This window comes from Stegodyphus dumicola, chromosome 1 (genome assembly GCF_044657685.1).
Source record: "Stegodyphus dumicola isolate Sdum_Otavi_A_Nest chromosome 1, ASM4465768v1".
Lineage (NCBI taxonomy): Eukaryota > Metazoa > Arthropoda > Arachnida > Araneae > Eresidae > Stegodyphus > Stegodyphus dumicola.
In genome coordinates this window covers 232,853,469-232,879,370 of record NC_140768.1, presented here as the reverse complement: position 1 = coordinate 232,879,370, position 25,902 = coordinate 232,853,469, and the positions used below count along the sequence as shown (strand labels likewise).

The 25,902-nt window shown below is 33.3% G+C and overlaps 1 protein-coding gene across 4 annotated transcripts in view; it reads left to right on the top strand.

Moving 5' to 3' along the window:
* LOC118197545 (acyl-coenzyme A diphosphatase NUDT19-like) overlaps positions 1-25,902 on the top strand; it is a 146,621-nt gene that overhangs the window by 70,140 nt on the left and 50,579 nt on the right. The window contains exon 1 of one of the 4 annotated variants that reach the window (XM_035369066.2): positions 7,781-8,061. The exons of the other annotated variants lie outside the window; for them this stretch is intronic. Coding sequence (XP_035224957.1) covers positions 8,052-8,061 — 10 coding nt within the window. The 5' untranslated portion in view covers positions 7,781-8,051. Of the gene's footprint in view, positions 1-7,780; positions 8,062-25,902 lie in introns of those variants that run through there. 4 annotated transcript variants of the gene reach the window in all.

Genomic DNA, 25,902 nt, shown 5'->3' with positions numbered 1-25,902 from the left:
TGTCATTTGGCGACATTTTGGTCCGATCTCTGTATAATTGTACTTTGTCTGAATCTTATATGTAATTGTAACTGTATATGCCAGTAATGTCGAGAAAAACGTAGGTACTGGAAATTTCTCGGCTACATGGGGAAAGCTGCATAAGACCGGAAAGAACATCATTTCTCAGTTTTTAGTTCAGAGCTGAGTTCGGATTATTAAGTAATTGTTCAGTCATTAGGTTATTTTGAAGCTGAAGGCATGAAAAACGAGCAATGCTCTCGTCGGGACTCGAACCTACATCTCTCGAATACGAGCGGAGTATGCTACCGGTACACCACGAAGGCATAAAGATTTAGAAAATACCTTATAAGAATCTCCGTGAGAACTTTGCTCTTTGGATGTGCTGTGCATTGCGTTGTGTTTAACATTCTTAGTAGTTTGAAGTGATAACTACTGATTGTGCTTTGCCATACTGAGAAAAGCTGTATGAATACTCTGGAAAGCTCCTGGACTATAAAGGGTTTCTTTTCGGTAAATAAATTTTATCAAGCTATCATCGGTTCTGTATGCATTCCATCCATTACGAACCCGTACGCACGTAACAATATATGTGTATATGTATAAAAATGTATTAAATACTTTTTATATATATTTTTATGTTTAATTTTTTATATTTAATCTTTTTATGCCATTTATTTTTATGTTTAATCTTTTCATGCCTGAAATGCATAGTCTTCAGATACGCCTGAATACTGCTCAGATGGATATCATGCTATAATTAATAATTCTTAATTTTTAATTATTCTTATAATAATAAATTTTGCTATTAATTTCATTTTAGCGGCATAATTTGATCACAGTGCCTTGATGTATAGATTCCAAAACCATAATGCATCATTATAAGTTTTTTAACGGTATTATATAATTTTTTTTTAAATTGCGATATTTTCAAGTAGCACTCATGAATTCACCTTTGACAAAAAAATACAAAAATTGTCAAAATATGCATGTCAAAAATACAACATGAGTTCAATTAACAAATTTTTAGTACTGTTAATGCCACTATATATCATGACTTGCTATTCAGTGTCAGTTGAGCATCTTTGCTACAGCTTCACATAGATGCAGTTGTAACATACGCGGGTAATAAGTATCATACAAAAATGTTCTGCAATTAAATTTACATAATGTCTTTTAGTACTGATTACTTTACGGAGCAAACCAAGTGATGTATTGAAACTTCACTTCGAGAATGGCGTTGTTATCACATTTGTTTCTTGCCCTCCTCCCCCTTCTGCAATTATAAATGTTTCTATCGATATATAACATCGTCAGACTGGTTATTCTCCATCCCAATTGCTCTTCTGTCGTGATCTTCGGCTGCCTTGTCATCTCTTGTTTAGTCGCCCACCGAATACACCTCCATCGCCTGAGGAGTATATTCAAGATCTCCAGGCATGATTTGAAGTGTTTCTGAGTTTTGATGGAAAGGACTTTCTTCTAAGTTACAGTCAGACACCCTGAAATGTTCCTTCCATAACCTAAACAGGATACCGTCGTAGTTCGGATCCGTATGTCATCACTTCTAAGCCTAAAGTCGTTCAAGACGATAGGCTAGCCCCTTATTATATCTTTCGTTAAGTAGTTCCCATAGTGCCTATGATATAAATAGTATACTAAGACAATGGTCCTACGTGTATATCAGTTTGGAAATTCATGCATTGATTGGATATTTGACTTGTTGTGTGTTATATGTTGAAATTATTATTTTAGTATTGCTTTTATTTTCTCTAGCTATAAGTATGGCTTCCTGTCCAGGGATTGTACTGCTGGGGTTGTGCAGTCCTCGGAAAGAGGGCAATGTTTCAAATTTTGTAAATATGTAAGTAATTTTAATGACAGGATAAGTAAATCTTAGCATAATTTGTGTAATGAAATGCCTCGAGAAATCGAAGCTCCACCGTAAAAATAAGATTACTGGGGCAGGTTCATTTAATATTGAGGTAAATAACTTTCTCGCTACGCCGAGCTGGACGACGGTTTTAGCAAATAATTTGTGTCTCCAAATTTTGTGGGAAATCGCCAAAATTAGCCCAAACTTGGCTGTCATTTGGCGACATTTTGGTCCGATCTCTGTATAATTGTACTTTGTCTGAATCTTATATGTAATTGTAACTGTATATGCCAGTAATGTCGAGAAAAACGTAGGTACTGGAAATTTCTCGGCTACATGGGGAAAGCTGCATAAGACCGGAAAGAACATCATTTCTCAGTTTTTAGTTCAGAGCTGAGTTCGGATTATTAAGTAATTGTTCAGTCATTAGGTTATTTTGAAGCAGAAGGCATGAAAAACGAGCAATGCTCTCGTCGAGACTCGAACCTACATCTCTCGAATACGAGCGGAGTATGCTACCGGTACACCACGAAGGCATAAAGATTTAGAAAATACCTTATAAGAATCTCCGTGAGAACTTTGCTCTTTGGATGTGCTGTGCATTGCGTTGTGTTTAACATTCTTAGTAGTTTGAAGTGATAACTACTGATTGTGCTTTGCCATACTGAGAAAAGCTGTATGAATACTCTGGAAAGCTCCTGGACTATAAAGGGTTTCTTTTCGGTAAATAAATTTTATCAAGCTATCATCGGTTCTGTATGCATTCCATCCATTACGAACCCGTACGCACGTAACAATATATGTGTATATGTATAAAAATCAATAAATACACAGCAGAAAACAGCTCAAAACCTAATCCAACTTTGTGATAGTAGCAACAACAAGTGAAGGTAATAATGAAAAATGAAATAAAATAAATGAAAGGTTTCTGATTTAAAATTACGCCAAAAGGGGCGTTTTTTTAACATTTTGTGTGTTACCTTATTAAATATCATGTTCTTCGCACTTAAACCATAAAATTCACTTCAACAGCAATATTGCAAAATAATTTTAAAATGAGCTGAAATTTAGAAATTTAGAATCTGAAAATCTGAAATCTGAAAGCAAAATCTGAAATTTAGAATTTACGACACAGAGTCTCGCGCGCTGGAGATATTTTTTTTACCTGTACAGTGTTGCCATTGTTCGCTTTCAAATTGCTTAGTTTGTTAATCAAAGATTCGTTGAAGTGTTACAAAATCTTCGAATTCAAATTAAGGCTTCCACATGCCCATATTCTATAGAAGATTACGTTGTTCAAATTTTGATGGCTTTAGGTACCGTTGTTTTATCATAATGCGAGAAACATACATACATTCATACAAATTCTTCATTATTGAATTTCTTTAAATATATTACAGGGTGATAATATTTGGTGGCAACAATTTGAAAAGTGAAACAACGCTTATCGTGAATCGACGCAAAATGTCAAAACGAAATTAATAGTCCTTCTAGGCAAATTGTCCTTTTGGACTAAAAAAATAAAAATATTTTTTTTTTTTTTTTTTTTGTTTAAAAATGTTTTAAAAAATCCAACCAATTTTATGTAAATTTTTATATAAAATTTATGTAAATATTACCCATTACTTGGGTAAGCTGCAGCAGAGTGACCATGATTCTCTGCGTTATATCCTGGGCAGACTTTACTGTGTAGTTAGAAAGATGACACTCGAAGAAAAGACTTCTAGTCAGACATGGCCGAATTGAATATAACTTGGTAGATACGAACTAATTATCAAAAATATTTTTTTCATCACACATGAGCACAAGTGCATTACGCACCCTACAGTTTTTTAAATGAAAGCTATGGCAGGTGTGCCAGATTTGGCAAGTAGTACAATTCTCAATTCCGCTGTGCCAGTGAACATAAGCTCACGATTTCAAGACCAAAAACAAAAGGAATGCTGATTAGCTCAGGAAAAGGCACGAGCGTACCTCGTGCGTAAACCTCCATGGCAGAAATAAACAATTCGTGAGACATTTCCGCTACTAGGGTATGATTATAGGCGGCAGATTCTTCTGGCTTCCTTACATCAAGGATCTTAAAGAACGGCTGCATAAGCTGTCTAAGACAATGTTAAAAACAGCTGCTTCTAGCTAGCTCCTCGCAGATGCTCAAAGTATGGTATGCCCCGTTGTTGAGCTCATAGCACTTCATGGCGTCTCCGTATGGGGCGTCAATGTCACAATTAACAGTGCAGCAAGCATTGAAATCGGCGCAAAGACCATTTCTTCTGGCATGTGCAGAGGATTCCGTACCTCTCCAATAACTGCATTAAATGCCTTCGCAGGTCTTCCGTCCCTGCACTTGGTAGTACAGAGCGGATGTGCTGTGGTGAAAGCGATCAGACTAAAACGAGACGTTACTATTTGGAGTAAGACTTGTGTGTCCTCGGATTACGATAATCACATTGCCCACTCTCCTTGCCACCATGCAGACTTTGATATAGAAGCAAGCTATAATCCTCCACTTGCATTACAATCCTCAACCGTCTATACTGATGGCTGCAATGGATGCTGATGGCTCGGGACTGGCAGTGCCTGGTGTGCAATGGAGGGTGACCTCATAATCCATTCCTGGACTAAGAAGCTTCATCCTAGTAACTCAGTGTTTCAGACAGAACTTACAGCCCTAAAAGCAGCTCTGTACTTTACTGCTAGCAATGGAAGGTATAAAGTAATTTACAGACTCAATGTTAGGCTTGTAGGCCATCAAGGGCAGCCGCAGTAGACGTTCCATAGTCAAAGACGTACAAAAGCTATTAATTTCGATTCCTACAAGTCTGAGGCCCAAATTTCAATGGGTTCCAGCCCATACGGGATTAAAGGAAATGAAGCAGCAGATGTGATTGTGAAAAGCGCAGCCAGTGAACTCCATGTGAGTAGCATTAGTATGCCCCTTCCGCACTCGTATCTGAAAAACACTCTAAAATGTGAATTAATTAAACAATGGCAAAACTACTAGGAATCGAGCACCACAGGCAGAAGACTGTATAAATTTCATCCAAAAATAAACCAGAATTTAAATAACAGCTCTTCGCACCTCACACAGTATTGACAGGGCATGGCCCATATATGTCCTATCTTCACAGATTTCGCCTAAAAGACAGCGACCAATGTATTTATGGCAGTACTGGTGACCCAGATAACTATTTGTATGATTGCCCGCACACAGCGAATTCACACTTAAAAAGACCAGCTGCAATCAATATGCCGGCATGGCTCAAGATTGGATTAAAAATAAATATCCGCTCAGCCGCATTAGAGACTGCACTACCATTGCAGAAAGTATTGCTGACAACCTGAAGTGACTTCTTTCCTTGGACACCATGCCGTCAGCAGCCCTCTCTGTACATATATTAATTTACTTAATGTCTTGTTTTTTGTTTTGTTTTGTTTTTAATTATGTTGATATTATGATTAATCCAGAACTCATTTAATGTATTTCACAATTTGTAATGTATTTGTTCATCTTTACATCTGTACCTGAGTCTATACCATATCCTTAATATATCTATATGCCTATCATGTACCATAATAGGGAAAAATGTTCCTCGTTTAGCATGGTCAATTCCCGGAGGACACAGTACTAAGCTCTAAATGCAATAAATTCCTGGAAGACACAGTACTGACTCTTTATTTATTTGTTTGTTTTTAATGGATCCAACAGGCTGAAAAGCACCTAACCCAGTGGGCCAGCTGTTCCGTCGATGGCGAAAAGGAAAAAGTTGCACTCTATAACGTTATTACATGTACCTCCCTGTCTCTCATCTCTGCACCGACCCACCTCACGCATTTTCTCGCTTTTCGTTCGGTTCGTCGCGCCAATATCGAGTATGATTTTAATCGATACACGTCGTGCGGTGTAGGTTACTATTAAGTTTACGACACGTTCTTAGATACATAGCATATATAGCACCACTGGGCAGGCTTCTGACCTAAGTTTATCTAAAAGATTACCAAGCGGAATCAATTCTTAGTTTTATTGTGAAAACCCGTATTTTGTTTGTTTAATTATTGTGACCATTCATATATTTAATATACAATTTACATATTTAAGTAAATGTTCATTAAAAAAAGAAATCCTGATGTTCCCGGTTTTCAAGAATCTTCGACGAGTAAATATATATTCGTACGTGAAACGAATCGTGTTTTATGTGTGTTATATCGCAAAACGTCGTATGTCGCACATTAAGTATGCAAAGACATTTTCAAACTAAACATCAGCCCACATTTCAGAATGCCAATGAGAAATTTGAAGTTGTAAAATGAGCTGTTTCTGGATATAAGAAACAAGTTATATTTTTATCAAATATTTAAAAAGAAAACCTAATGCGACGAATGTAGTTTCGTAATTGCTCATTGTGTAGTTGCCAAAGCCAAAACTTTCACAGATGGCTAATAGGACACGATTTTAAAAAGTTTTTGATATTGTTTAAAAAGTTTTTAATATTGATTTACCAAATTTACAAACAATATTACCCCGAATTCAAGAAATATCGGTTTCTGAGTGAACTACTGAAAGACGAATAACTGAAATAGCAGAAAATGTAACAACAAAACAGAATTCTGAATTACAAGAAACTGTTGCATTTAGCGTTGCTCTTGATGAAAATACTGAAATGAATGACGTTGCGCGCCTTGTTTTATTATTATGTTGTATTTGTATGTTGTTTATCTTTTATTTTTATAAATATATTTAAAAGATACATAATACATAATATATGTGTAATTTAATTTTTTTATTTATATTGACAGAATAGTTATATTTTATTATGTTTATTGTATATTAATAAATACCTTTAAATGATGCATAATCAATATATAATAAAACTCTAAATCTGTATTTCTTGACCTCTATTCCCTAACTCTGCATGCACCGCTGTGGAAATCGAATTGTTTCAAATATTTCCTTCTGTGCGGCTTACTGAATCATATTGGTAGATTGGTTTGGCACACCACAGCTACAAGGTTGCCGACTCTAAATATGGAGTATCGCATTTTAGATAATGGCATAATTAGTACTTTGACAAAGTAAACGGAGCATCTTGACTGCAGGAGAGCTAAAGCTAAAAATTCGCAGTTATCCAGTATGGAGGCTTACCAAGAGAAGGTTTTGGTTTAGGTTAGGAAGGTTTCAGTTCTCGAAATTATGAGTTTAGGTTCCGAATTAGTTACGTCATTAGCGTTGCACAAGCCATGCAAGATGGACTGATCTAGAAATGACGCAGTCCAGAAAAAAATCATTACCATTTTTAGAATGCAGAGGGAGAATTACGGGGTTACTATTAGTTTACACTATAATTTGGATTTATATATATATTTTTTATCTTACATACATATATTGTCATTTTCCTTCAGGTCGCAGCACAAGGGAAGTTCGTTTTTTTTTTTTTTTTCTTTTTGTAAAACTTTAACATTGCGCTGGCAGTATTGTTGATGAATATTTATGAATCGAATGATAAGAGCAATAATATTTTATGTTAATAAGGCAAAGAGGATGTAAAAAATAGTAATAATAATCCTTAAAAATTCACGGCTGCTTAAACATGTATCATTTGACGATCTTGCAGCAATAATTTGACAATCAAACCCTTATCGTTGCCATGTTATCAAACACAGATACGAAGTCAGATGAAGCAAGGAAAATTATCCGATATGAAGGGAAGCGAGTTTCGTATATCATATCGTACAGAGAAACTATGACGAACTCACTTAAAAAAAAAAAAAGAAGAAGAAGAAGAAGAGAGAGAGAAAGAAAAATTCTTATTCATCCTTCTGATTCGAAGCGCGGCTTCAAGAACAGGTCTCTGACGTCACACTGTATGGAACTGCTTTTGCAACGTAGAGAAGACACTTACGCATCTCATAACATCACCAGCCACCCGGAGCTTGGATGGGGCCCTCGGGCTGGAACCGTCAGCTATGGATGGAAGGGGAATTCGGAAACTACTACAAAAGCAGATGCAGGTGTCTTACGATTACTGCGATTTCCTTTGGATGGCCGTGTAGATGCTACAGACGAATGCCATACATGCTGCTTCTCTGGCAGAGAGGATTTCTCTTTAGAAGAATGGCACGCGTACAGAAGTCATAATGCCATTGAAATAAAATTTAATGAAATCTTGGATAATACATGGAAAGTGGTGAGTACCCTGCCCTACGATTGACTGCATAATATTAAATATATATACTACTTCGTTCCTGCTCCTTCTCGAATTTTCAGTTAAGTCATTTTTATCACTCTCTCTTTACGAAATGAGATCTAGTGACCTGGAATATTTGTTAATTACATACTTTGGAAACAGTTTATGTGCTTCTACAGTAACAAAATATGAGCAAATTTTATGCGATGACCCTTCTCACTGAACATACGCGTATCTAAATTTGCGTAATAATAAAGTAATAACTTTTTGTAACTTAATGAAACTATTCAACATAAATTTGAACATTTACTTCATCGATAAATGAATTCAAATGATATTCATAATATTATTAGATACCTAAAGTTTAACTTTTCATTGCTCCTTACAGCTTATTTGCTTTCTTTTATGCTTCTAAAAATAACTTTGTGTCGTTTCGCAGACAGAAGAAAAAGTTTACTTTTGTATTAGCTTTTATCTGATTAATTTTATATCTTGTTTTCGAATAATATTATGGTCTTATTCCTAAAATTATGATCGACTAACAATTTTGTCGTATGCGAACCCCCCCTCCCTCCAAGTTTGAAAAATTTCTATTTTTCTACCGTTTTCATGCTATTATTTCTATTTCCGTGCTTTATTCTAAATTGAAATTTGAGATCTAAAGTAACACTCCTGGGATTTCTGCCAAGAAATTTAATTTCCCATTTAATGAGTTAATTTTGCTGTAACCGCAACTAATGAACGAAGACCGATGTGATTTTATGTTTCGTTTTATAATTATTAGTCTAAATTTTTCTATTTTTTAAATTTCATTTTATTTTTCTGACCGTGCTACTTATGTGTTCTTTTCCAATTTCAAAATTATTTTTAAAGTCCGCGCTTGTATGGTATATGCATTTATACATCTATGTTCGCTTTTAAAGGATTTTTGATATACTTTAATAATAACATTTCATGATACCATCATTATGGCTCATTCTTTGGAAAGGTTTCTATGTCTTAAATCTATTTTGCGTTTAAATTCTATTCGAGAAAAAAGGCTGCTTGTCATTTATTAAAGATAAAGTAAAGTCTCATATAAAGAATTTATTAAGGAGATATTATATTTAATAATAATAATTTTTTGTTAGACCATAATTTAATGTTCATACTTTACTACGATTCTACTTTTGTCACCTTTACAATTTACTCTGTAAGTTTTAGTGTATATACTTTAAATATACTAATTTAATTTAAACTTAACCATGTCTATAATTCGGCAATTCATTGTAGCCGAGATCGGAGCCTCATACTTTGATGCTCCATCATACTTTGGAGTATCATCATACAAGCACATTAAAAATCCTTTTAAAGCGAACATAAAAAAATGTATAAATGCATATACCATAAAAGCACGGACTTATGCTCACCTAACATTTATTCTTATATATAATTTTATTAGGGGGGTAATCAGTTTAGACAGTCGTCCTTTTTACATAGGTTTCAAACAGCAGTAGTATATGAACTGTATAAATGTTAGATTTACATGCATTATTGCAACTACAAAACTGTCTCTAATACAAGATATTATTTCCGCAACAAAACTGTCTCTAATACAAGACACAAAATGTTTCTAATAAAAGACAATAATTTTTCTCTCAAAAACATTTCTGAAATATATTATCTGCCTGCAGTAACTCAGTTAGTCTAACATTAAAATTATTTTAAGACAATAAATACAACAAGTGTCCTTTAGCACTGAAAGCAAACAAGTTTACCTAGTTTCACCTCACAATATTACATTTAAGCCAGTAATTAATCTTTCTTCTAAAGCATCTTTAACATTTCAAACTCATATATGTGAGGTTATATGCAGTATGTTTTTAACATATTGAAAAAACTTCAAAATATACAAGTTTGTCTAACTGTTTAGTCATTTTATATTTGGGTCAATATATATATATATATATATATATATATATATATATTGCAGCATTTTGCGCAAAACATTTTTAAGACCAAATAGGTCTTACGTCACATTAGTTGTTAGCTTTTCAATTTCTATTTCAATTTTATATATATATATGTGTGTGTGTGTGTGTGTGTGTTTGGTTGTATATATATATATTTATATTTTATATAAATATATATATATATACAACTAAAAGTTTAGAAATTTCAAATTAAGATTATGAATTATTCTCGCAGTATGCTTCAAAATTAATTAAATAATCAAGAGTTAAATCATAAAGGGGTTAAACAGCCTAACAGGAAATATATACATTAAAAACTGAATTTTTTTAGTTTTTCTTTTTTCAGTTTGAATGTATGCACTTCCTGTTAGATTGTTAACTCTCCTTTTTCTATATAATTTTTGATTTAATTATTATCTCTAGTTCATTATAAATTATGACACATTACATATATTTTGCTCATGAACTCAACTTAGACGTCCAACTGATCTGATAATATATCTGAAAATGGTACTTTTGTACGTTTCCTTTTATTATTGGGTCTTCTTTCCACTGAAAAAAAAAATGGTTTAAATTTCATAATTCAATTAAAAAAATATTTCCTAGCTTAGTAATTAAACATTTTTATATTCAGCACTGTCTGACATAATTTCGGCATTTCTTACACATTTTATCAATATGGTCTTTTAAGTGAATGAATAAATAAATAAATAAGTAGACACCTGATATTTTGACCATTAACGCTAAAAAACCCTGAAAAAAATTTATAATATGTAAAATATAATTATATATATATATATTTTCCCTTTTATTATCCCTAACAATAAATGCATCCTCAACTTTACTTGCTGCAATATGTTTTTTTTTTTTTTTTTTTTTTTTTTTTTTTTTTACAAAGGGATTTCAGTCCCGAAGGACTATTGCTTTCGTTTTGGCATTTTGCGTCGGACTCATAAACGTCGGTTCACTTTTCAAACTGTTGCCACAAAATGTTAGAGTCCTGCATTATATTTGAAGAAATTAAATAATGAAAAATCTGCATAAATGATTGTCTATTTCTCGCATTGTGATAAAACAATGGTACATAGAGCCATCGAATTTTGAATGACGAAATCCTACTGCGAATATGGGCATCTGAAATCCCAAATTTGGAATTTGTTTTATTATAGATTTTATATTTTGTAAAACTTTAACGAATTTTTGATTTACAAACTCAATGCTTTAAAAGCGAGAAATGGCAACGTTATATAGAAAAAAAATACTTTTATCTCCAGCTCGCGAGACTGTGTATATCGGAAATTCTAAAGATATGCTTAATTTAACATTATTTTGCGATATTGCTCTTGAACTGAATTTTATGGTTTAAGTGCAAAGAACATGATATTTAATAAATAAAGGTAACACTCAAAACGTTAAAAAAACGCCCCTTTGGACGTAATTTAAAATCTGAAAAATTTCAGTTTTTTTTTTTTTTTTTTTTTTTTTTTTATTTATTTTTGCTAACAATAAATGCATCCTCAACTTTAATTACTGCAATATCTTACGTAAATGATTTCCACTTAAGTAATAAAAAGTCGAGTGATTGTTAATCCGTAACCAGAATAGTTACTTTTCTACAACAAGCATGATTTTGTTTGTTTTGAAATATTGCTTTTATTTAGTTAAATTATATCATTTCCCTTTATAGCCTTTATTTACCAAAAGAATAAATAGTTACTAGATTCGTTTCCCAAAACAGATCGCTGAAATGAGTCTGATTTTTTCCAACAGGAAGCATGTATGTAATTTAATCGTTATTTAGGAAAATCACTAGCACTTCTTACAGAACACACGTATTAGTTTTCATATAATATTTAATATTGCTTCTGCAATTTACGCTACACAAAATTATTTTTACTTCCTTGTACGAAGTAAAAAGGAAGTATTGTAATCGCGAAAAATTTCAGGTATCATATTTCAACGAAAATATCCATTTTGACCCGCTATCGAATGCAATTTAACGATGTATTTGCCTGACGTCCGTACGTAGAGACAGAATAAAAGACTCTTTTTCCCCAAAAAACTTATAAAACTGATTTAAAACGAATTCCGAAGAGAATTTTTTGTGGCGTATGTACACATGTATGTATGCACGTATCTTGCATAGCTCAAAATCGAGTACCCTCAAAACGTTGAAATTTTGTATATAGGACTGCTATAACATGTCGACGTGCACCTCCTATTTTAGTTGCAATCGCTCACACCAAAATTATATAAATATAGGTATATATACATATATTTATATACTTATATATATCCCCTCTGTTACTCGGCTCAGTGATCTCAGTTTCTTTATTCTCATATGTTCTTAAACTGCGCATTTTTTGCTTTACAAAATCATTGAATTATGCTGTTCTTATCTTCCGGTTAAGGTTTTTATGCCTTTAGTAAATCTGCATGCAATATCTCTAGAATTATAAAGAATTTAAAAGTTGTTTAAGTGCAGCTAATTATTTTTACTATAGCAGCCATGTTTGTTTACATTTGAAACCTAACAGAATAGTGTATTTGTTTCCAATCTAGAGAAACTAAGCTTCGCAACAACCATAATAACGCCTTCTTTTATTATCGCGAATTAAATTACGCTTAATCCATTCTAGAATTTATTCCAGGAAATAATTTTTTAAGATTTATTTCGTGATTTGTAATATAGTAGATATTTTGAGTTTTTATGTATTTTTGCCTTGTCGCGAAGTGAGAACTGAATTAATTTAATGAGAGATACTAAATCGTCTGTGAAAAACTGTTTCTTTTTTTTTTCTTTTTGTTTAATTTCTTTTATACGTCGTTTTAGATTTATTATATTATGTGAATCGGACATGTGGCAACAATTAGATAATTCTTCAGATGATATAAATTTTTTGCATTCTGAGTTATAAAATGAATGAGATGTAACGTTGTTAAGTGAACCTAGCGCCAGAGTGTCGCTATGGTAAACAAATATAGTGAAGTTTAAAGAATGCATTTATTCTAGTGTGGTTTACGAGCTATTGATGTACATTCGTGCTAAAAAAATATGCAACAAACCCTAGAAGAAAAGCTACGAATGTAAAAAGTGGAATTAAAACATACAATTTATATTATGAGATTGCATCGCCGAATGCAAATAGGCAACCAAAATTAACATAAAATGCAATCTCGCAGTTACACGATAATGCCATAAAAAGGGCCATGTCCGACCTATGAGTCAGTTTACAAGCAGCGATAGTTCTGTATAATCCAAGATAGCCAAAGTGGAATGCACGAGCCGAAGACACCGTTTGCACGATGAAATGCGTTGAAGGGCAGTCTGGATGCTGCAAGCTGGTTCAAGACAATCCGTTTAGTTACCAAAGGGATCAAAAACCCTTCAAAAAACGTAAGTGTTGACGCCGAAGGATTACCACAACGGCCTGACGATCGCTTCCTGTTGCTATGTGCAAGATACCGTAGATCAGTAACACCTCGAGAGCTAACATCCCATATCTCTGCTCCTGCAGGACGGGCCATATCCCGCCAAACTGTGCGCGTCTACTGCATGAAGGCGGACTTCACTCCTGAAGACCTGTGGTTTGTCTTCCTTTGCTCCCATCGCATGTCAGAACGCGTTCGAATTAGGCCCGTGAACATCGCAGTGGACACCAAAGCAGTGGGAGCCACTTACTCTTTACGGATGACTGTCGATTTAATATCCAGAACGATTCCCGAAGAGCAATGATATGACGAGAGCTAAGGGCAAGCTGTCGAGCGCCAGGCATCTCCGAAAGAGATCATTGCAGAGGAGGACGCTTACTTGTATGAGCTGGGATAACATAGAACGGCCGCACCGACCTTTACGTGATTCCTGGTGGTTCCGCCATAGCCGTCCTATATCGCGGCGAAATTCTACACTTTGAATGCATTTTTATTGCTGCAATGGATATCAACGCGATATTTATGACGATAACGCCTGCCCACGTAGAGCTCGAGTGGTACGGAGTTGTCTGGAGAGTGAATCAATTTCATATCTGCTGCAGTGGTCCGCTACATCAACGGACCTGGATCCCATAGAGCATGTGTGAGACACGTTGGGACGATGGATATTAGGTCACAGTATGCCGCCAGGCACGTTGCAAGAGGATATGCATTGCTACAGGAATTGGCACTACTACCAAACAAGCGATCAACGACACTATTGCCAACTTGCCTCTTCCTTGTCAAGCATGCATTTTAGCTAAAACGGGTATCATACCCGTTATTAGCGTGATGTTTCCATTGCATGTTCTTCCGACCCATTGGTCTATCGCGATGTCATTTTCGTAATACATGTGTTTTTTATATGTCTTTGCTTTATTGCTTGGCGTGTGGTCTAGTACTACGACACCAATCTCTTGGATCAATTTCAAGCATATTCATTAAATAATTTTTGTTTTACTCGATGTTTTGCCTTTGCTGGTTATTTTTTTAGCAGGAGTGTATTTTAAAATACGAAAATGTTCATTCGAAAATGAAACTAATTTTGAAAAGTTTGGGAAAGTTTGAGGAAAATAAAGTTCGTCTCGAAAACTTAGTCATTGATATGTTGTCTGGAAAAGCATTTAAGATCTATTAGGATAGTTATTCTGAAATTACATTTATAAATGTCTAAATGTATATCTCAAAGCATTATTAATTACATTTAAATGTCTATGCATTAATAATGTCGAATGAATTAGTGAATGACAACTCCGAAGCTCCTTCATATTCTTCGAACTAGAAACCTATCTAAAATTAATTAATGAAATAAACTGGGGAAAATGAGGAAACATCTTATATCTTTAAAAGAGCTCAACTGAAAGTAATTTTGGCGGATACATGAAACAAAATAAAATATTCTTAAACAAAAAATATTACTTGAATCAATGCCCATGATTTGTGAAAAGAATGATATTGTGAATGCTAAAGTGCATTGAACTAAGTATTAAATATTCAGTTCTTTGCATATTTTTGCTAAATATTAACAGTGTGTTCTAAATGTCTGAATACTATCTGAGTTTATTTCTAGAATTTTTGACAAGTCTCATTTTAAGAAAAATTTTTAAAATACTTTTTTTTTCAACAAGCCGGTTTTGGATAAGATAAGAATAGTGTAAGAAGAAAAAAGCGTATTTCGATTCTTTCGTATTTAGTAGATATTTTTTTTATAAAGCTTGAACTAGTTAGCAAAATTAAAACTGGAAGTTTCTTGAACTCATGCTCGGTTTTAATATTTCAGGTAATTTTTCAAAACAAATTCATGTCTGTCCTTATTAACATTGTGTAACAAGTTTTCTGATTTCTTTTGAGAGATTCGTACTTTGAGACGCTAAGTCTTTCAGAATATCTTAAAAGTTAACATTGAGTTCCAGATTTACAAATGAAAATAATTAAAAATGAATATGTTAAAAAATAACGTACCAGTTTTCTAAAGCTTAAATCGCACACCTTTAACACACATTACAGTTCTTGAATTATGAAGCTGTTTTACTGTAACAAAAGCGTTTTGAATCCGAATAACGCAGAATTGTTAATTCTTCCGCGCAACGACTTCAGACTATTTCTTAAAGTTTATTGTATTCTTCGGGTTCGTTTTGTTAATCTCTGGCATATTTCTTCATCGAGATAGGAATCCGCAAATATTATATTTTGAAAGTTTCATAATTCAGCTTTAAACTAATATAATTAATATTTCAAACCTTTTTAGTGTTACTAAAGCATACATTAAAGGGAGAAAGGAATTTAAAAATACGATACCTTAGCAGTTCTTCAAACAATCTTTTTCATGTTTTTTTTTTTTTTTTTTTTTTACTTTTAATGCTTTGCGTAGGAGATGATCAGTCATCTTCGATTTCACTGTTTCCACCTACACCATATTTCATAAGATCTAAAATTATAATATACCACGTTTGGAAGAGTGTTATATCATTTCATAACTATTTCGTAACTATCATAACTATTTCGTATATTTTGAACGCTTTTTGATGCAAGAGTTTCGAATATTTTGTTATTTTGAAAAATTTTTAATCTGTCAGCAAGCCAAAAGAAGAGGCATTTAAATAGATAGAGTTTTGCTTAATATATTTATTTTAATAACGATTTAATCTGTAAATACATTTTCGATAAATGCTTTATACGTATCCTTGTTTGGACAATTTTGTGATTCACTTTTACATTCCTTTGCAATACAAAATAGAAGGTAACAAAAATTAATATCTATTTACTACTTCCAGTTTCGTAGAAAACAGGACTTATTTCAAATTCCAAATTTATTATTTTATATCTTTCAAATTATAAATTATTTTAAAATTACGCAGGAATATTTTATACATTAAACATTTGGTCTTTTGAGATGCTAATAAATATAGTTCTTCCTTTACTAACAAGCCGTGGGACGAATTTTAAAGACACTATACCGACAAGAATCAGCACAAGTTACGGAAATTTTGAAGGACTAGTTTCGAAGTTTAAATAGAACCTTCTTCTTTAGCTGCAAGAGTGGAAATGATGCAGCGGAAACATGTGCTGACACGATAACAATAGAGAAAAATTCGAGAACTTTCCAACTGAGGAAAAGGAAACGAAGCCACTAGTGTCGTCTAAAATAGTTCATTTTTCTTTGTAAACACTACAAAAAAAAGGTCGAAATGTTTTCTCAATTACGCCTCTGCGAAGGCCAAAAGAACTGTTTTAAGAAATCTGATAAAAAATAAATAAATAAAATAAAATAAAACAAAAAACAAAAGCTGAAAACTTTCATATTTTATATTACGCCCAAAGGTGCCTTCATTTTTTTAACGTTTTGTGTGTTAACTTTATTTATTAAAAATCACGTTCTTTGCACTCAAATCGCATAAAATTCAATTCAGCAACAGTATCATAAAATATTTAAAAACAGTATATCTTTAGAATTTCCGATAGATAGTTTCGAGAGCTGGAGATACAAATTTTTTTTCCGTACAGTGTTACTATTGCTCGCTTTGAAATAGTTGAGTTTGTGAATCAAAAATTCGTTAAAGTTTTACAAAATATGAAATAGGTAATAAAACAAATTTGAAATTCAAAATTCGTGCTTCCAGGTGCCCGTGTTTGGATGGAGGATTATTTTATTCAAAATTTGATGGCTCTAGGTGCCGTCATTTTTTCCCAATGCGAGAAACATACATCATGCAGATTCTTTAGAATTCAATTTCTTTACATATAACACAGAGCGATAATATTTGGTGGAAACAATTTTAAAAATGATACGCCGTTTATAGAGACGATTTTTTCTAATTTACCTTTTAGAATACGTATTAACTTTCTACTAAATATAACTGTAGGGACTGGGGACATTACACAACATGAATATTTACGTTCATTTAAACAATTTTGCTTCAACTGGAAGTACATGTCTACAATCTAGGCTTACGAAAATAGAAGCGAGGTAAGGACTTTTAATGATACGTTGTATAATGTTATAGAAAAGAGCTTTTCATACTATAATGATCTATCTAAATTTAATACATCTTTCCCAAAAAAGGATTTTTAAAAATTAGACCCAATAAATTTGCACCTTTTTATTTTATGAACCTTAAATGTTTTGAAAGAATTTTTCAGATTTTTAAAAATCTTAAAGAAAAAGGTCAAATTAATTAAATAATACATTCAAAATGGTTTATAAAAAAGTCAAGAAAAATATTTCATCAACATAAAATTATAAAATTTATAAGAAACTGGTCAATTTATAAGAAACATCTATTTTCAAGCCTAAGCATAAGTTTGTAAACTGCAGTGCTAATCTCCTTTTAGACATTGCATATAGATATTTTTTAATGCAGTTACTACTGAATAAATCCTATCTCATATCACAAGATAGATTAATAAATCTTATGTCGCTCAAATAATCAAACTTTTTTTAACAATATTAGGATACTCCAAGCCCTAATAAGTTTGGGCAGACCTTGATTGTAAGACGAAGTCTGATAAATAATAATCAGTAGACTATTCTAGATATGCATCGGATAAACTTGGCACCTGATCCAATTGTATACTGCTCAGTACTTTTTCTCCTACCTAAAGTATCTGTTAAAGTGAAAGTTGAATGTATTAAAGGCTCAATAAACATAAATTTCCCCGCCTCGTTCAACTTGAAGAAATTTATTTAGTATTATTGCGCTCGTTTGCCCAAAATAAGAGTTGCGAAACTCTGTTTGAAAACCGCTGCTATAGAATATTATGCGGAAGTTTAGATAAATATCCCATTTTTAAATTAACTAGGTTTCTTCTGATGCTAAAAGATTTGATCGGGAAACAATAAAATGAATATAACGTACTTCCAATCAACTGGAGACATGGTTAACCTAGAATCATGATTAATACGACAGCAGTAAAAAGAAAAACGAACATTATGATTGATGTAAAATACTAATAACAATGCATTTCGGAACAGTTAAATGTGGAAAATAATTTTGTTAGGTAAATTAAATAAGCATTCGTAACAAGAACAAGTTGAAAAACAGTTTTTTATACAACTCTTGAACTTCCATTGGATTCTATGGAAAACGGAAATTAATGGGCAATTTATTTTAATGGATGAGGTAACAATATTTGAATACTTCAGTTTATGTATGCGTTAGTTTATTTGGAAATGACAACTTATCTGCCAAGGAAGAGATGCCTTCGCGAAGACTGGCTCGTATTCACGTTACACATGGGTAAAACTTCGAAAAGTAAATGTGAAGCCAGCCTATTCGCCTGGGTTCGAACTTGGGTATTCAGCTACCAGAGCAATCAGCAGTCTTTAAACATTCGGCCGCTGGTAAGGCCTCGGATGATGTATAATTAAATTATAGTATATTGTTGTGAATAAAGGAAATTACTAAAATACTGTGACGTCACTACTGTTCTCACGCATTTTCTTCTTCTTTTTGAGTTTCCTGTAGAAATTTGCTTTTTCTAGAGATTTGTGGTGGAATGTTTTTCATCGTTCTGCAAAAAAATTAATTTAATCTTTTTTTAAAGACAACATCCGCGTAATCCACCCATGGTTGATCTGGAGCTGAATGTACATTTTTCGTTCGTTCGATAGCATCTTTCCTTTACGTGTGAAACATACTTCGAATTCCAGCGCCTTCTCAATAATGCATTAGATTGCTCTGTATACAGAATTTTTTACCGTCACGCTTTGATTCATGGTGAAAAGATAAGAAGAGATTATCCAGAAAGGCTAAAATCTGGATTTTCTGGTGCGTTACCTTTCCAGTACGATTTTGTAAGTTCATGAACTGCTACGAGGTTCGTTAAACAAAGCAATGAAACGAATACTTTTATCAGCTCTATTAACTGCATTATCAAGTAGTTCTTCAGTTGCGAATATATCTAATGAAGTAGCAGAGAATGCTGCTCTTTAGTGCTGAACTAGAACTCTGTCATGTCAGTGGTTTACTTCATTCAAGAAATGGCGAAGTATAAAGAAAAGAATCTTTTTGGCAGAAACGTTTAATAAATAGCATATTCGTAAAATCACTAAAAATTTTGGTTTCCCAATTTCAATATAAAATGTCTTAAATCATGATATACACATGAAATATCGAGCGAATATTGTAACGTAAAACAGTTCTTACAAATATTCTCTCTGTGAAGGTGGCAACTGCTACCTGAAATAAATTGAAGTGAGTGAAGCAATAAGCAGTAAAATAAAGAAAGTGAAGCAGTAAAATGAGCAATAAGCTTATCCATATGGGGATCAGTTTCATATGAATACGTTTCCCTTTAGTATAAATGTTATAGTGATTATGTTAAGGCATAATGAGACACACCCATCCAGAATAATTCTTTATAAACGGCTTTATTTGTATGAAAATCTTTACCTCATTTCATTTAGCATACGTATGTGTACGGATCGGATAAAAAGTGGCACCGTGTCAATAGCTCTGAAATATTTTATTATAATAAGTGCGAAACTTACAGTCTCCCAGCATAATCGCCTGTTATGTTTTTTACTTCCTGCCAAGCTATTAGAAGGTACCGTAAAACATCAGCAAGTACATTTCTGCTGATGCTTCATAGCAATCGCTCTAAAGCAAGGAAAACCTTTCCTCTGTTTTTGTAATGGATACCTTCCAGTGGTTTTTCGTTTTAGCTAAGATATCATAGTCACATAGATTCACATCGGATGAGTGTGGCTGGTTTTCTAATATCCTCATTTGCTATCGTAGCAATAGATTGTAACAGTGCTCGCGGTGTGACAATGCGCACACATGGTCATGTAGAATTATGGGAATTTATCACCAATAAGTGTCACTGCTTTTTCCTAAGTACTGGGCTCATATGATATCACGTGTGATAAATCTTATCATCCATGATAATAAGAGATGCTATAATACGAAGCGAGCCTTGATACGAATCTTTTGCCGCAATGGTGATGAGAGGTATTAGAACAACCGACATACCCACATTTTTTTCAGGCCATACTTACCCGATGGTTACATGCGATTATGATGCCTTCGCCAAAATGAAGCGATCATTGCGATGGATTCATTACGCCATTTCAATAGATACATTACAGTAGAGATAAAGGTATTCGTGCGGTAAGTTGGTTGCTGCGCAGTATCAATTAAAATGGGCATCCTTAATGGTGTACGCTGTCTTCCAGTAACTTGGCATAAGGTGACAGACATGATAGGCGAGTATAATCATGGACTGTAAATATTTGTATCTTTGGGTAATGAAGCCTTTTCAAAATTACTGACACGTTGTCACTAATTTTTAATCCAACTCATGTATAAGTTGGTGCTCAGTCAATTGATACGCTAAAATTTGTTATTCATAATATAATGTCTTTCAGAATTTGCAATAAAGCTCAGCGTATCACGCATAGTCCTTTGAAGCAGACATAACTCTTTGATGAGCATGATTTCATGAGAATGTTCACATTCATTGTGATGGGTCTGTATACAAACAAAACGTCTGATTTGGACTAATAGAAAAAGGAGATCATTTTCATCAAAAAATTCAAGTAGGAAAAGAAAAGTGACCAAATGTAGACCATGGTATGAATGGCCTATGTTTCTCCTCAAGAACAGTTCCACTCGTTCTTTATTGTGGAATGATTTTATATCTAAAACTATCTAACTAATTAATTAACTACTTATACTACTGCTCCCCTTAGAAGTTACCTCTACGTGGTGGTGAGTTATCTTCTTTGCTTAACTCTTACTACTGACACAAAATGCAAGGCAAAATCTAAAAGTTAATGTAAAATTTTATAAGGTATTTTCTGCCTCATTTCGGAGTGCCTTCTTAGTGTAATTGGAAGCACGTCCAATGTGTAATCGGGAGGCCTGGAGTTTAAATGCCGGCGAGGACACTGCGGTTTCCTTCAGTTTCCTGACTTCAAAAAATTGTAAAGGTATCTAAAAGGGACGTCCAAACTAAAATGTTGTGGAGGATGATGATTCGTCACCACCGAGATTTAGCTATTGGGATTCCTCATTCCCAGTCTCCCTTTAAAAAGAGGAGTGGTATTTTTTCACTCCTTTTCGTGTGTCTTCGTGGTATAACTGGAAACACATCCAACGGATAATCGGAAGGTCCAAAGTTCGAATCCTGGCTAGGGTACCACGCATTTTTCACGTCTCCTGCATCGATAAACATAATTATACAAGTTTATTTCTCGTAAAACAAAACAAACTTGTCACCCCTCGTAATTTAGCGACTGGATGGAACTTTGCAGTATAAAGTTGGTAATTTTACGTAAAACTACATCTCTACCTAGAGGGACAGACAAAGGGCAACTAACTTTCAACACTTGCTAATCGTGAACACGTAAGGCGTTCACGTCTACGTGTTCACGTCTCTCTGTCTGTAGTCAAGCAGCAGTGACGGCAGCACCTACGCTTTTTAGTAACTGTGCTTTTTAGTAACTATGCTTTTTAGTAACTATGCTTTTTAGTAACTATGCTTTTAAGTAACTTTTTAGTATGCTAACTTAGGAAATGTCATTGATTGCGCTCTTGACAACCAGTTGAAACTGATGTCTAACGTTGTACTGAGTTTTCGAAAGCAGCATCTGCTAATGGTTTGATGTGAAGCCGCTGCGCAGGATATCGTAGAATATTTTTGCCACCAACTGCGATTTAAACCTTGAGTAATTATGTAAGACAACATCTTTTGATCCGAATTTTGTGGAAATTGCACACAGAAACAGATAGTTTGAGTTTTGGCATAAATTAAGAATTGTCTTAAAGAGAAATTACAAGATTTACGCCTTCAAAGGTTGTTCTACAAGAAGACTGCGACATCGACCATACAATTGAGTACGCTTTTTAAAGAAAAAATTTATTTCATCAATTCCGGTTGAAAATTACAGTTTTGCTTTTATTTTGAAATACACTATCTTATTGTGTCCTTCTTGAAATTACGAAAAGGATTTTTCATTATTAAATCACTAAATTAAAAAAATAATATATAAATTATGAATTTGAATTATCGTTTGAAAAAGGGGATCTATATCATTTTTTTACTTTTTCTCTGCACATGCATTTAAATACTTCCACAATCGTTTGGATATTAGTTAATTAGGAAGTGAAATAGTTTAACACCTATTCAAAATCATTTTTCGATGCAAAATACAATTTAATCTTTTCGGAGACAGTCATTCGTTGTTCCAGACTATTTTGGTATTCTTTGGGACGGTCGCCTTATAGCTAAAACGTTTTGGTCATAGAGATTAATAATTTGCAAAATAGATCTGAAATTTCCTGCAAAAAATACTAGAGAGCATTATATCGATTTATTGCTACCATTTAATAAAAATAAAGAATCAACTCTAAGTAATGAATAATGCACTAAAATGCCAAATTTAGGGAAAAAATTTATCCTAATAGTTAATTTTCTGAAGTTCTATAAGTGAATATTTTAAAATGGGAAAACAAATCTTATGTATAAAAGAAATTTTAAGCGTAGACATTTCAAACTGTTTTTTAAAATATTTATTTATCCACTAAAGTCTGTCATTTATTTATTTTCTTGGTTTTTAATTTCTTATCCTAAAACTGCCTGACTTTCAGAAAGTAAATCAGCCATTTTATTATATTCCAAATTACAGTTTAATTTAACTTGTTTATAGAACTTGGAATTTATATAAAAAATTACAGGGGAAAATAACTTCCATTATAAATTTTGATTAGCAATTTCAGAACCATTCATTTTTTATTTCATCTAAGTTGGGTTATACTGACCTTCTTTTTTGGTTAATCGCTTCCTTTTGTAAAGCAGTTTGAATTACATAAAATAAAGCAATCATCTTCTTATTTATCAACCATTTAGCATAATTTTCTGTCAGCTTTCTTTGCAACAGAGCGTCATTCATGGCTTTTAATCGTGTCTGTAAATCTACTGCTTTCCCGTTTTCTTTTGTAGACATCTTAATCGAAGGTTAAACACTTAAGATTTATGAAATTTAATTTACAAATCCACAAGCACGCATGCACCGAAATCTTAAATCTCTCAACCAGTTGCAGAGTAACGTTAAAAATAGAAATGACTCCCATTTGAAGACTGATTTGTTGTACTTTAACAGCAGTCCAGAGAAAAAGGATAGGATAAACTTAGAGTAGTTAGCATAAACTTAGAAATGTGGTGAATCATATAAAGTGTGCTCGCCAAACCAAGCCTATGCGATAAATACATTACTCAGAAAGCTACTGATTTGGTGTGTTATTTGTTGTAACTTATCTCACTTGTCTGAGAGTAACATCAGAACAAGTCCACAAAATTCATCGTGACAAGGGGTTAAGATTGCGCCTGCCGTTGGCAACAGCCTTCAGCATCGTGAGGTTACAGTACGACTTGGCTTTGTTCCGCCCTCAATTTCGATGGAGAGCACCCCGGTGAGGACGGGTCCGAGGATCTCTCACCTCCTCTTCCCCTACCATCAGCCTCTCGAGAGGGCTTTCGTCTCGCCACATATTAAGAGTACCTTCACGTCGCACGGACACTGTACATTAACAAACATCCACGCCGTCTTCGGGATTCGAACCGGGCCCTTCGGTGCCGCAGTAGGCTCCCATAACCATTATACAGTCTAAACGGCATAGTTACTCATTTAGAAAGTATTAACTAAATTATTGTATAAAAATTTGGTTGTTACAGAAAGAATTAAAAATTTTTATTTATTGTTACTTGCTTAATTTTAAAAGTATTCTTTGCTTAGTTCTAAAAATATTTTAATTTGATACTGTACCACGGTTAAATGAATCCTTTCTCATAAAAAAAAAATCCTACTGTTCTTTTTATAACACTGTTTAATATTAAAATACAAATGCAGTGGCTGATATATGTACCTTTATGAATGAAATTCTATGCATAAATCTTTTTATGTTAAACAGATCAAAAGCAATTTCTCAACGTACCTTACTACTGTCGTTCTCAACCTTTTTTATCTCCTACGCCCCTATGACCAAGAGATCATCCACCCTTCCTACCTAAACTTAAAAAGTGCATGTATTCGTTTATTTAGATTTATATTATCGTGTATTGTATTCGTTTATTTAGATTTAGATTATCGTGTATTGTATTCGTTTATTTAGATTAAGTGTTGTATAAATTAAACAACAAAAAGTGTAGAAAATGTTCATAAATATCCAAACCTGAATAAAAGTAGTTTTTACTTTTTTGTATGAAATAAAGAAAGTATTGCAATAGCGAAAAAATTTGCGATTCAGATTTCAATGGAAATATTATTTTGACCTTTCCCAAATCCAATTTACCTGTTTTTTTTAGAGACGTCTGTACGTACAAATAGAATAAACGACTCTTCATTCCAAAAATGATTGTGAAATTGATTTTTTTCTGGCGTTTGTATGTACGTATTTACATATGTATGTCGCATAATTTAAGAATCATTAGAGATGGAATTTTGTATATGGGAACTATTTAAATTTTATAGATAATATCTAATCGTGCACCTTCCTTTTTTATTGCAATTTCGGCAGTGCCAAAAGTATATATATATATATATATATACTCACTTTCTTAATCGGCCTTTATTTTCAAAATTGTTGGTCGTCAAAATTGAGGTCATTACAAGAGGACTCACTGTACATTTAGATTACATTGTAGAGTCATTAGGTTTTTTATTGAAGCAGGAGAAGATGAAAAGTACAATGCCTTCGCCGGGACTCGAACCCAGGATTCTCGAATGCGCCCCGAGTGTGCTAACCGTTACACCACGAATGTATGCTGGAAAGAGAGAGAAAATACCTTATATACGTCCCCCTTTAAAGGGCGACTGGGAATTAAGGGACTCAACTGCCAAATCCTGGTGGTGAAGAATCGTCATCCGCCACCTTTCGGGCGCCACTGTTGAGAAATACGGTTTATTTTGAAGCAAAAGTACATGAAAAATGAGCAGTGCCCTCACTGGGACTCGAACCTGGACCTCTCGAATACGCGCCGAGTGTGACAACCGTTATACTACGAAGGCATGCTGTAAAAAAAAGTGAGAAAATAACTTATAACATTTATATATTGTTCAGTGGAATACATCTTGACCGTGTTCTGCTCGTAAGAAATAGGTGTATTGTACATCTCAAGCATGATGCATTATGTTTCCATGTGATTGCAAGTTTTCACAAGGAAAAATGTAACTTTATTGTAAGTTACGTTATCAAACACACTTGATGCTCTTTTAATCCTATTACATCCTGTTTTAATGCTTTTTAAAATTGAATTGGAAGATATATTCATTTGTATTAATAGTCCTTATAACTGCTCCGATTGCCATTTCTGAAGTTTTCTAAAAACTTTCTTCGTGCTCTAAAATTATCAAATTTTGAGTTTGCCATCAAAATTTCAAAAAATTATTTAAAAAATATAAAAATAAAGAGAAAGC